The 12,442-nt window shown below is 37.6% G+C and overlaps 1 protein-coding gene across 4 annotated transcripts in view; it reads right to left on the minus strand.

Annotated features, from left to right (window-relative positions):
* Window positions 1–12,442, minus strand: part of LOC140212770 (Na(+)/H(+) exchange regulatory cofactor NHE-RF3-like) — a 63,921-nt gene that overhangs the window by 33,391 nt on the left and 18,088 nt on the right. For all 4 annotated transcript variants that reach the window (XM_072283970.1, XM_072283969.1, XM_072283971.1 and 1 more), the window contains exons 4-6: window positions 11,629–11,693; window positions 9,204–9,415; window positions 6,526–6,727 (exon numbers count right to left, since the gene is read on the minus strand). In XM_072283970.1, the coding sequence (XP_072140071.1) occupies window positions 6,526–6,727; window positions 9,204–9,415; window positions 11,629–11,693 (479 nt within the window). The remainder of the gene's footprint in view (window positions 1–6,525; window positions 6,728–9,203; window positions 9,416–11,628; window positions 11,694–12,442) is intronic.

A 12,442-nucleotide genomic window follows, 5' to 3' on the forward strand; every position in this document is an offset into this window, starting at 1 on the left:
ATTCTAAAATCCCTTTTATTCGTTTTAATACTGTTACTGATTTAATTGGAAGATATTTAATTGCCACTGCAACACACATCAAAGTTGCTGGTGAACGCAGCAGGCCAGGTAGCATCTCTAGGAAGAGGTACAGTCGACGTTTCGGGCCGAGACCCTTCGTCAGGACTAACTGAAAGAAGAGTTAGTAAGAGATTTGAAAGTGGGAGCACCAGTAAGAGATTTGAAAGTGGGTTTGTTGTGTGGTCAAAAGGTAGCTTTGGTGTGTGTATGTGCACCTAATATAGATAGTTCTGAATTTTTTAAGAAGCTATTTTCTGTATTGCCAAATTTAAGTGAATATAAGTTGACTATGGGCGGTGACCTTAACTGTTGTCTTAACCCGTCAATTGACAGATCGTCCACCAATCCGTCACTTCCTAATAAAGCTGCGACTTGTATTAATTCTTTTTTAATTCTGGTCGACATTTGGAGATTTAAATTTCCTAAAGAAAAAGATTTTTCTTTTTTTCACATGTATACCATAAATATTCAAGAATTGATTATTTTTTGTTGGATACGCGGTTGGTGCCCTCTGTTGTTGAGTATGCATATGATGTGATTGCGTTGTCAGATTATGCACCCATGAAACTATCTTTGGAACTCTTTGATAATATTCACATACCTCAGTGGAGATTTAATGTTTCATTGTTGCAAGATTCAACATTTGTAAATTTTATTAAAGAGCAAATTTCTCTATTTTTTGAATTGAATACAACTGAGGGAATGTCAAATTTGATTATTTGAGATGCAATGAAATCTTTTCTTAGAGGACAAATAATTTCATATTCCGTAGGTTCAAGAAGGAAAACTAAAGGCGGAACTTTTACTGATCAATAATAGGATTAAAGAAATAGATAAACTCTATTCAGTAACGCCTAGTGAAGATCACTTTAATGAAAGGGTGAAACTCCAAGCACAACATGATTTGCTTTTGACTTTTCTCATTGAACAGCAACTTCTTGAATCCAAAAGCCAATTTTATATACATGGAGACAAGTCAGGCAAATTACTAGCTGGTCAGTTAAAAGCAAATATGGCTAGAAGACAGATCTTGAAAATATGAAGACCTGAGAGAACTGCAACGGTAGATCCTTATGAAATTAATAAGATATTTATGGATTTCTACTCTAATCTTTAGGAGTCTGAATTTTCAGATAATATTACCTTTATGAGTAGTTTTTTGCAAAAATTGAATATACCTAAAATCTCTATTCCAGATATGAATACATTAGGTACACCTGTTAAACAAGAGGAAATAGCAAGGGCTATATCCTCTCTCCAATCAGCTAAGGCTCTGGGACCGGATGGATATACAGTGAAATTTTATAAGACTTTTACTGATATACTTATACCTCATTTATGTCAAATGTTCACTGATTCTATGTCCTCTGGGACTCTCCCGAAAACTTTCTATGAAGCTTCAATCTCTCTAATTCCTAAAAAATATAGATTTATCTGAATGCGCCTCTTATAGACCAATTTCTCTATTGAATGTGGATTTTAAAATTCTCTCTAAGATTTTGGCTAATAGACTTGAGAATATTTTACCCACTGTTATTTCCAATGACCAAACGATTTATTAAAAATAGATATTCACACTTTAATATTCAAAGATTATTAAACATTATTCACTCTTCTCCATCTAAAGAATCTGAATGTGTTGTTTCTCTTGATGCAGAGAAAGCTTTTGATAGGGTGGAGTGGTCTTACTTATTTGAGGTTTAGGAAAGATTTAATCTTGGCCCGGGATTTATTTCCTGGATTAAATTGATCTATTATGCTCCTATGGCTGCTGTTACAACTAATAATCAAAAATCTCCCTATTTTAGATTACAAAGGGGTACTCGACAGGGATGCCCTCTCAGCCCTTTATTATTTAACTTGGCTTTAGAACTCCTTGCTATTGCTCTTAGAGATTCTAACACTGTTCAGGGTATTAAAAGAGGGGACAAAATACACAAGGTTTCGTTATATGCACATGACCTGTTAGTTTATATTTCAGATCCAAGGAAATCTATTCCTTGGATATCTATATTTTCTGAATTCAGTAGTTTTTCTGGGTATAAATTAAATTTACATAAAAGTGAGTTATTTCCTATTATTACTCGGATCCAAATCATCAAGTATCTTTTACTATTGCTAAAAATTACTTTATTAAAATTACTAAAAATTTTAAGGACCGCTATAAATATAATTTTTTTCCATTAGTTGATTACACCAAACAAATGCTTTCTAAATGGTCGCCTATAACATTATCATTAATAGGTCGAATAAATGCTATTAAAATGATAGCCTTACCGAAATTCTTATATACATTTCAGGCAGTTCCTTCCTTTGTTCCTAAAAAGTTTTTTGACAGAATAGATTCTATAATCTTATTTATATTTGGAACAATAAAAATCCTAGATTGAGTAAACCCTTATTGCAGAAATTAAAAAAGGACGGTGGTACGGTTTGCCAAATTTTAGAATGTACTATTGGGCAACTAATATTCGATACATTACTTTTTGGATTCACTATTCACATATACATGAGTGTCCTTCATGGTTGGATTTGGAGGAAAACTCGGTGAAAGGATTCTTTGGCCTCTTTACTGGGAGCTCCTTTTCCCTTTTTGTTTTCTAAGATTAGTAGACAAGATTTTAATCCCATTATTAAACATACATTAAGAATTTGGTTTCAGTTTCGTAGATCTTTTGAGTTAAATAGTTTTATTCTTTCTAGTAATATCCCTCTCAATTTTTTTTTAAACCATCAACTTTGGATAAGACCTTTTTAATTTGGAAAACCAAGAGAATAATAACTTTTTCAGATTTATTTTTAAGGGACTGTTTAATGTCTTTTTCACAATTAGTGGATAAATATGACTTATCTAATATACACTTTTTTAGATATTTACAAATTAGGGATTTTGTTTTACATGGTTTATTACCAAATTACCCTTCTGCTTATCCACCTAATATGACAGATGCTCTCTTTCAGTTTAAACCATTTCAAAAAGGGTTGATAGCTATAATCTACAAACGTTTGTATCAATGGTTATTGAACTCACGAATGATATCTAATTATAACATTAAATGTGCTTGGGAATCGGAATTTCAAGAGTCATTTTCAGATAATCAATGGAGTAAAATTTTTCATTTGGTTAATAACTCATCTATTTGTGCCCGTCATTCCTATATACAGTTCAAGGTAGTGCATCCGGCCCATATGTCAAAGGATAAACTAGCGCGCATTTTTTCCAATATCAATCCTATTTGTGACAGATGTAATATTGAGGTGGTCACTTTAACTCATATGTATCGGTCTTGTATAAAGCTAGAAAACTTTTGGAGAGATGTTTTTAAATTTGCTTATGGCAATTTTTGGGATTATCCCATTGGAAGCAGGAAACATTCCTGGTTCCACTCAACGTATGATAGCCTTTTCGACTTTATTGGCTAGGAGAACCATTTTATTTAAGGATTCTAATCCACCTACGGTCTTTTACTGGCTCTCCTCCATTATGTCCTGTTTAAGTTTAGAGAAAATAAGAAGTCGGACATTTGATACATCCTTTAAATTTGAGCAAATCTGGCGACCTTTTATTCAATATTTTCATTTAATTTGATTTATTACTCTTCCAATTTTTTTTTGAAGTTTTAGATTTGATCAGAGAGTCTGTCTTTTTTTCTTTTGGCTGTATCCTCAGAATGATCTGCCCAGTCCTTTTTTTTTTTGTTTCTTTTTTTTTTGTATAGTGTAGTGGCTTTTTCCCTTCTTTTAAATTCAAAGATTTTTTCTTTCCTCTTCATGAACTGATGAGGAGAATTGCTGTTTTTTCTTTTATTATATATTATATACTAGCTTAACACTATGTATGATTTTGATAATGTCTATCTCAATCTCTGTTTGTATTGTTATTAATGTATATATTTGAGATAATTCTCCTCTTGTTTGTATTTATGTTCCTTTTAAATCAATAAAAAGATTAATAAAGTATTTATCATTCCCTCAGCCTCCCGAATGATCCGGAGTCCACCCAGTTCCAGCTCCAACTCCCTAATGTGGAGTGTTAGAAGCTGCAACTGGATGCACTTTTCGCAGTTGTAGTCGTCAGGGCCACTGGAGGACTCCCTGTCTTCCCACATCTGACAAGAGGAGCATTTCACTATCCTGCCTGGCATCTCTACTGTCCTAGGTGAGTAGGTATAAAGACGGGAAGAAAAAAAACTTAACCGAAAGCTTTGCTGTTTTTTGCTTGCTCTGACTGAAGCTTCGAAGAGTTGAAGCCTCAAGATCACTATTCTGACTGTGTCCACTCAGACCATCCAAGCTGAGAGCTAAAGAGTTGAAGGAGCTACATACCGGCCATCTAGGCATGGACAAAATGAAAGCATTGGCTTAAAGCTTTTTCTGGTGGCCTAGGACAGACCAGCAGATTGAGCAGCTTGCTATGCACTGTTTGGGATGGCAACACATCCAGAAGATGCCAAGAGCAGCGCTCTCCATCCCTAGGAATGGCCTGTATTACCCTGGTAGAGGATTCATGTGGATTTTGCCACACCATTCATGGGCATGGATTTCTTGGTAGTAGTGGATGCAGCTACAAAGTGGCCAGAGATGTCCTCAATAGCCTTCACTACAGCCTCGCACATTGTTGATGTGTTGAGAAGCCTCTTCTCAAGGACTGGTGGTCCAGTGACAATGGATCACAGTTTGTTACGGAACAATTTCAGTCATTCCTGAAAATGGAAGGAATAAGATATACTATATCTGCACCGTACCACCCTGCTACAAATGGCTTGGCCTTAAGGTTTCTCCAGAGTCTAAAGAATGCACAGCGCGCAATATCAGCAGAACACACTGCACTGACACTGAATCAGAAGCTCGCCAATTTCCTCCTTGCATATCGTAAAGCAGCATATTCCACAAATAACCATGCCAGCTATGCTGTTCCAGAGTAGTCCCTTGCAGTCCCAGAGCCAACTCCAGAACTGTCAGAATCATTTCCTACAGTCCCACAGATAACTCCTAAAACCCAAAAGTAAGAGTCCCCAAAACCCGAGATTGTTTTACAGTCGCAAGTCTCATCTGCCAAGCAGAGAGACCCCTCTTGTTAAGAAAAACCATTATCCCACAAGAGTAAGAAATTCTCCACAGCGATTAAATCTTGAGGCCTGAATAGGACAATTTGAAATTTACTATGCTGTGCATGTCTGTATAGTAGCTGTATTATATAGTATACTGTCTCTCTCTCTTTTTTTTTAATATATATGTGTGTGTGTGTGTGTGTGTGTGTGTGTGTGTGTATAAATCCCCATTACAGATTATACACACAAAGTATTTGAATGTTATATGTCATTATGCCACCATGTCATACGTGTGCACCTCACAAAAGTAAAACTAAGCGTACATGTTCTCCTGGGCTCCCATGTTTTTATTTCAATTTGTTTCTAAGTTACAAAGCATAACACACTGTGTTTCCTCTTTGAGACTGCATGTACAGTATACAGTTTCTTGGGTGTGAAAATAAAGAAGATAGAGATTATTTGTGTCGTACTCAGCTGTCAGTCTGCATAACATTGTAAACTAGCCACATTTACAAAGGAGCCAGAAAGCTATATGTTCAGTCCCATGCAGAGACAAAAGATTGGACTGATGTGTCACTGCAGTACTACGGAAGAAGTACACATTGAAAGACACCAGCTTTCAGGTGAAGTGCTAAACCAACGCCTTGCCTTCTTTCTCAGGAGGACAGGGCAGTCCTTTCTGCTATTGTAGCCAACACCAAATCCAGTCTTTATCACATTGCTGTTTGTTGGAGGAGTTTTGAGTAAATTTGCGGCTCTGCATTATACTGGCTACACATCAAAATTATTAGATTGTTGCAAAGCCCTGTTGAACACAGAGCAAGCAACTTCAGGAAATATTTATAAAACTCTTAGATTGGTTATTAGTTTAAAGCAGAAGGAGGGGAGAGTGTTCGGGAGGAAACTAAAGATCATATGAAATAACAGCTGCCAATGAGAGAGATATAACAATCAGGACTGGATTAAAGGAGTCATTGACTGTGATTAGATTACAAATATTGGATAAAGTGAAGACACACTGAAAATTTATAACAAGGACTAGGATTTTATAATCGGAGTGTTTCTTGACTGGAAGACAAAGTAAATCAGCGAACACATGGGGTGATAAATGATTGGTGTGCTAGTGCATTGGCAGCAAAATTATGGATGTGCTTATGGAGGGTGGCTGGTAGAAGACTATTGTGCCTAGAAGTAAAAAAAAAAATAGAGATGGCTGAGGTTTTCAGGAACAGATGAACTGAGCTGGGACAGAGATTGCTGATGTTATACGAGTGGGTTAATATCAGGCATTTCTGAAGTGTCGGAAAAGATGACAAGCCCAGCAAAAGTGAGTAAGCTGCACAGCTGACAAGAGATGATTTAATAAAACAGTCAAGGGAAAGAAGATGAGAAAAAATTCACGGGTGATAATTACCGTCATGAGAGCACAACTGGAAGTCAAATCCACTGGGAGTTTTTTCTACACAGCAGAGTCGTGGTTTACCATGCGGAGTTCCATGTTCAGCCTGTACAATTTCTGCAAAATCCAAATTCTGCATTTTTGCGTCTTCATAGGCGGCTCCATCAACCACCAGGAAAGTGACTTGGTTGCCACTCCGCTTTATTTTGCTTACAACCTACCATGGGAAGATGAGAAGCAAATTAAGAATAACTTATGCATTTTATAAATTATTAAGTTAATGGTTTTTCATTGAAGATTTAATAGACAAAAAACTTACATCTCTAGAAATGAGGAATATAATTGTGTCAGGTCAGTACAATAGTGAAACACAGCCAGCCACTTAACATCTGGAACTCCTTGGGCAAACTGCATGGTCATCAGAAGACTGGATAAAGCTCACTTTATTTCTCCTTATTCCTAAATATTCATTGCCTTGGTTAGTATTTGAAGAATAATTATTCTCACTCCTCATTAGCTCTGTGAGGAGAATTCAACCAGGTCTCAGTGAGATAGAGAAAGGCGACATGAATAGGTGAGACCATGGCTGACGGAATATAATTTGGAAAAATTTGAGGACATCCACCATGATGGAAGAATTAGAAAGGCAGAATAATTAAATGGTGGAAAATTGAATAGTGTTGGTGTTCAAAGGAACTAGATTTTATAAAGTTATAAAAGATCAGCCAATATCGAAAGATAAGATTAGCTTTATTTAACACATGTACATTGAAACACACAGTGAAATGTGTCATTTGCTTTAAAGCAGCGAGGACTGTGCTGAGCAGCCAACAACTTTTGACACACGTCCAGTGCCAACATCACATGCCTGCAACTCACCAACCCTAACCATAGGATTAGGGTTTGAAATGCTGGAGTAGACCGGAGCACCAGGGGGTAACCCACATGATCGCAGAGAGAACCTATGAACTCCTTACAGACAGTGGTGGGTATTGAACCCCAATTTTACAGTTGGTGCTGTAAGCATTGTGCCAACCAATATGCTATCATGCCATCCTTCAATAATATCTCACCGAATGGTGGAGCAGATTCCATGGAAGTATTGTTAACTCCTACTTTTATTTCTTATTATCTAATGTGTAAGAAATAGAAATAATCCTTCAACTGCATTGTTTGTGAGTTTCATGCATGAAAGAAGATCATAGGGCAAGTGAAATCCTCACTAAAAAGTCAGGATGAGCTCTGTGACATCAACAATAGTGTGAAAACTTGTTCTGCCCAGGTTAAGCCAATATGCAGCTGCTCAGAAATAGTGGAAAGGCAGTTGGGGTGGTTGGGAGGGAGCTGTGTGGACAAAGGTGTGGATATAAGGTGTGACCGATGCTGGATCGATAATAGAGAGGGTAGTGCGGTGTCATTCGAATACATCCAACCAGAGCTAATAACTCCAAGTGTTCAACTGCTCGAATCCCAATCTTCTAACTCAGAGGCTTGACTGCTTCCCTACAGTTGTCTTGTAAAAATCAGAATCAGGTTTGTTATCACAAACATGTCATAAAATTTGTTGGTTTTGTGGTAGCAGTGCAATGTAATACATAAAAATTACCATAAACTACAATAAGAATATACAATATAAAAATAAATAAATAGAAGAAAAAGAGCAAAATAGTAAGGTAGTGTTCATTGTCCAATCAAAAATTGGATGGCAGAGGGGCAGAAGCTGTTCCTAAAACATTGAGTACCTCCTTACTGATGGTAATAATGAGAACAGAGCATGTCTTAAATGGTGAGGGTCCTTCACGATGGATGCTGGCATTTTATGGCACTGCCTTTTGAAGGGGTCCTCAGTGGTGGGGAGGTTAATGCCCATGATGAAGATGATTGAGTCTATAACCCTCTGCCGCTTTTTTTCCATACAAGGCAGCGATGCAACCAGTCAGAATGCTCTCCAGGGTTCATCTGCAGAAATTTGCAAGTCTTTGGTGACATGCCAAATCTCTTCAAATTCCTAATGAAATATAGCCTCTGGCATGCCTTCTTTGTAATTGTTTTAATTTTTTGGACCTAGTATTTATTTTCAGAGATGTTGACACCCAGGGACTTGAAGCTGCTCACCCTTTCCACTGATGACCCCTTGATGAGGACTGATCTCTTGATTTCTCCTTCCTGAAGTCCACAATTCTTTGGTCTTACTGACATTGAGTGCAAGGTTGTTGTGACTCCACTTAACCAGCCCATCTCTCTCACTCCTGAATGCCTCCTCATCACCACTTGAGATTCTGCCATAAACAGTGATGCTATCAGCAAATTTATAGATGGCGTTTGAGCTGTGGGTAGCCACACAGTTATAAGTGTAGAGAGAATAGGGCAGTGGGCTAAGCACTCCTCTTTGAGATGTGCCTATGTTGATTGTCAGTGAGGAAAAGTATTGTCCAGAAAAAGTATTGTAAAGGGAGAGAATCATTTGAGATTTGTCTGTGGACCTCCTGGGGTAAAATCAACAACATCAGAAGACTGGATTTAGCTCACCTTTATTTTTCCTTTTTCCCTCTTTTTGCTCTCTTTTTCCTCTATTTATTCATTGTCTCAGCTTGCTTTGCTCTTGTTGAGTCATCATCTTAGACTATCTAAAAAATACTAAGTTTTACCAGACCAAAGGCAAAAACACTGAGTAGAAATAAAGTGAGTGTTACCTTGGAATGTTCCATGTTATCCACAAACTCTCCATTGATCTCCAGCACCCTGTCAGCATCATAGAGCCCAGCGAGCTGAGCGTGGCTTCCGGGCTCCACTTGTCGGATGATGTGTCCTTGCTTCCTCTTTTCAGCTCGCAAGTAGAAGCCAAACACCTCATTGTCCTTCTTGGTCAAGACACACATTCTGGGCTTGATGAGGACTGACAATTCTGAGTGGATAAAATTACATAAAAGCTATATAAATTCCAAACATTGAAGCACATCCTTCGGATTTGTACTTTGCTCAGAACTGATAACGAAGCTCAAAGACTACGGAGTCTGGAAGCTGAAATGGAAACAAAAATTGGACTGGCAACTGAATAGAGAAAGGATGGTTGAAAGTTTTCATTCAGAAACAACTTCAGCAATAGGGCTGAAGGGTTTGAAATTTGGAGGGGGGGCATGAAATATTAATCATGCCATGGTAGCATAGTGGTTAGTGCGAAGTTATTACAGCTTGGGGGCGTTCCGGAGTTTGGAGTTCACTTCTGGTGCCATTCTGTAAAGAGTCTCTGTACATCTTCCCTGTGAATGAATGGGTTTTCCCCAGGTGCTTCGGTTTCCTCCCCGAGTCCAAAGACGTACCGGGTAGGTTAAGTGGTCATTGTAAATTGTCCCACAATTAGAGTAGGGTTAATTGGAGTTGTGGGGTTGCTGGGGCAGTATGGCTCAAAGGGCCGGGAGGGCTCACTCCGTGCTGAATCGCTAAATAAATAAATAACTAATAAATTAATCAAGGGTAAGTGAGTTTCAATTTTACCATACAGTACTTAAGTATTCAAATTGAAAGCAAAATTTAGAGATACAAAATAAAAATCTCTACCTCATGAAATATCAGTAAGAATGAAATATAATGATGGTGATATTGTAGAAACCAAACTGGGTCACTGGGTCTCGGCCTGAAACGTCGACTGCACCTCTTCCTAGAGATGCTGCCTGGCCTGCTGTGTTCACCAGCAACTTTGATGTGTGTTGCTTGAATTGCCAGCATCTGCAGAATTCCTGTTGTTTGCACTAATGTTCATTTTAGGACACTTGCCTTGTTTGACAAATCCAGTCCCATACTGACTGGAGGTGATCACAGTGCTGACTCTGAAATATTTTCCAAAGTGGATGGTGGAAATCAGAAGGCAACTTTAGTCACTCTTGAGTGGCTAAGTGCAAATAAACATAATATTTTTGTGATATGTTTGAAGAATAAATATTTGCAAAACTTTAGGGAGAACTTTTTAAAAAAAAATGTTTTTACAACTACCCAGGATGGTTAAAGTCTTATCCATGAGGCAGCATTCTAAAGATGCAGATCACCTCCAGCATTGCAGTGGAACTTTAACCTTGTTTGTATCAGTGTTCTGGAAGGTGAGATGAACCTCCTTGGTTGAGTAGAATTGTTACTTATTAAGCCATGGTTAACACTTGGTAGTGGAATAACCAAGTCAAATCCTATTGATTTTTACTGATGTTTTGGAGATGATATTGATAACTGGTTTATTATTGTCACATGGACCAAAGTACAGTGAAAATCTTTGTTTTGCATGCCACCCAAACAGATCATATCACCACATCAATTCATCAAAGTAATACAAGGGAGAAGTAATAAGAAAATGCATAATATAGTGTTACAGAGAAAGAGTAGTGCAGGCAAATAAGAAGGTGAAAGGGTCAAAAATGAGGTAGATTGTAATGTCAAAGCCTATCTTATTTTACATTCATAGTCTTACAACAGCAAAATGAAAGCTGTCCTTGAACACTGTAATATGTGCTTACAGGCTGTTCTATCTTCTGCCCAATGCGAGCGAAAAGAAAAGAGAACGTCTGGAGTGATAGGCTCTTTGATTTTGTTGGCTACTCTTCTGAGTACACATGAAGTGTAGACAGCTGATATTCTGTGGCTCTGAACATTTCCATGAAATACTGGGCATCTATTTTCTTTGTAATACTCCCAATTTATCTAGCAATCTTTACAGTGCTAAATACTATTACTCAGTATTTACAATAGAGAATCAGGCATTTGGCCAGTTGATCCATGCAGGTATTTATTTTCTGCGTGAGTGGCCCTATCCTTCCACATTTAACCTACTTCTTCTTGATATTTATCACCATGGAGGAAATACATTTTCAATTTACCATGGAAACATTACATTCGACCAGGACCCTCCAGAAGAGAAATTATACTTGTTTGTTTTTAAATCCAATAACATGGTCCGTCTCAGTGACAGAACTTGTCTTGTCGCCCAGGGACAAATGCTTCATTGTTTTGAGGAGAGCTCATTACCACCTTTTACTTCAGCTTTGGGAAAGGTTAATATTTAGCCCTTATCTACCATATACTCAACATTAGATCAGTAAAGCTGTTTCCATTAAAATATATTGTTTACTTTACCAATGTCATCATTTATGACCAAGGCAGGATTATCTATCCCTTCCTTAGGATTGAAAGTAAATTTTCTGTAAAAAAAAACACAAGATAAAATTCTGATCAGCTTAATTCTGAAACCATTCTACATATTGTGATCATCCCAACTCCTTGAAAGAGCTTTCTGAGTATTCTCATGCTCCTGGCTTCTCTCCCTGATACTGCCAGTTTTTCCATTATAAAAGCACTTGCACATATATATTTTGAAAGTTCTGACTGGATCCACGTCTCCTGTTCAGGCAATACATTCAACTGCAAATCAACACACAGTGAAACACAAAAACATCTCCTCGATTCCCCTCAGTTCGTTTTGCCAATTATCTGAAACTGATGCCCCCTGATTACTGCTGGAGGAAACGTTTCATATGTATCCTTTCAAATTTACTTCTAATTTTAATTCAAAGTGAGATACAGGAAAAGGAAACAATAAGGATTAACCATCCTGATCCTAACGGATATCAGGGACCAACATCAACTAGTCATTTGGGGAGTACTATAAGTTCGGTGACATATTTCTGTTTTTATTACCTAGTTTAGATACTTTTGGCTAAAAACTGTCAAGGTAATTTGAACATTAGAATGAGAAGTATGAAGCAACCCAATATCCAATGCTGGAAAGCGGAAATGGAAATGGGGATTGCTGGGAATACTCAATATGTGAGGCAGCAGCTGAGGGGAGAGAAAAGGAGCCAGTATTTCAGATCACCTTTGAAGAACTGGAAAAGTTAGAAACACAGGAGTTTTTAAATTGTCGGGGGGGGGGTGGTGTTGGGAATATCTG

Source organism: Mobula birostris, chromosome 20, assembly GCF_030028105.1.
Source record: "Mobula birostris isolate sMobBir1 chromosome 20, sMobBir1.hap1, whole genome shotgun sequence".
Classification (NCBI taxonomy): Eukaryota; Metazoa; Chordata; class Chondrichthyes; order Myliobatiformes; family Myliobatidae; genus Mobula; species Mobula birostris.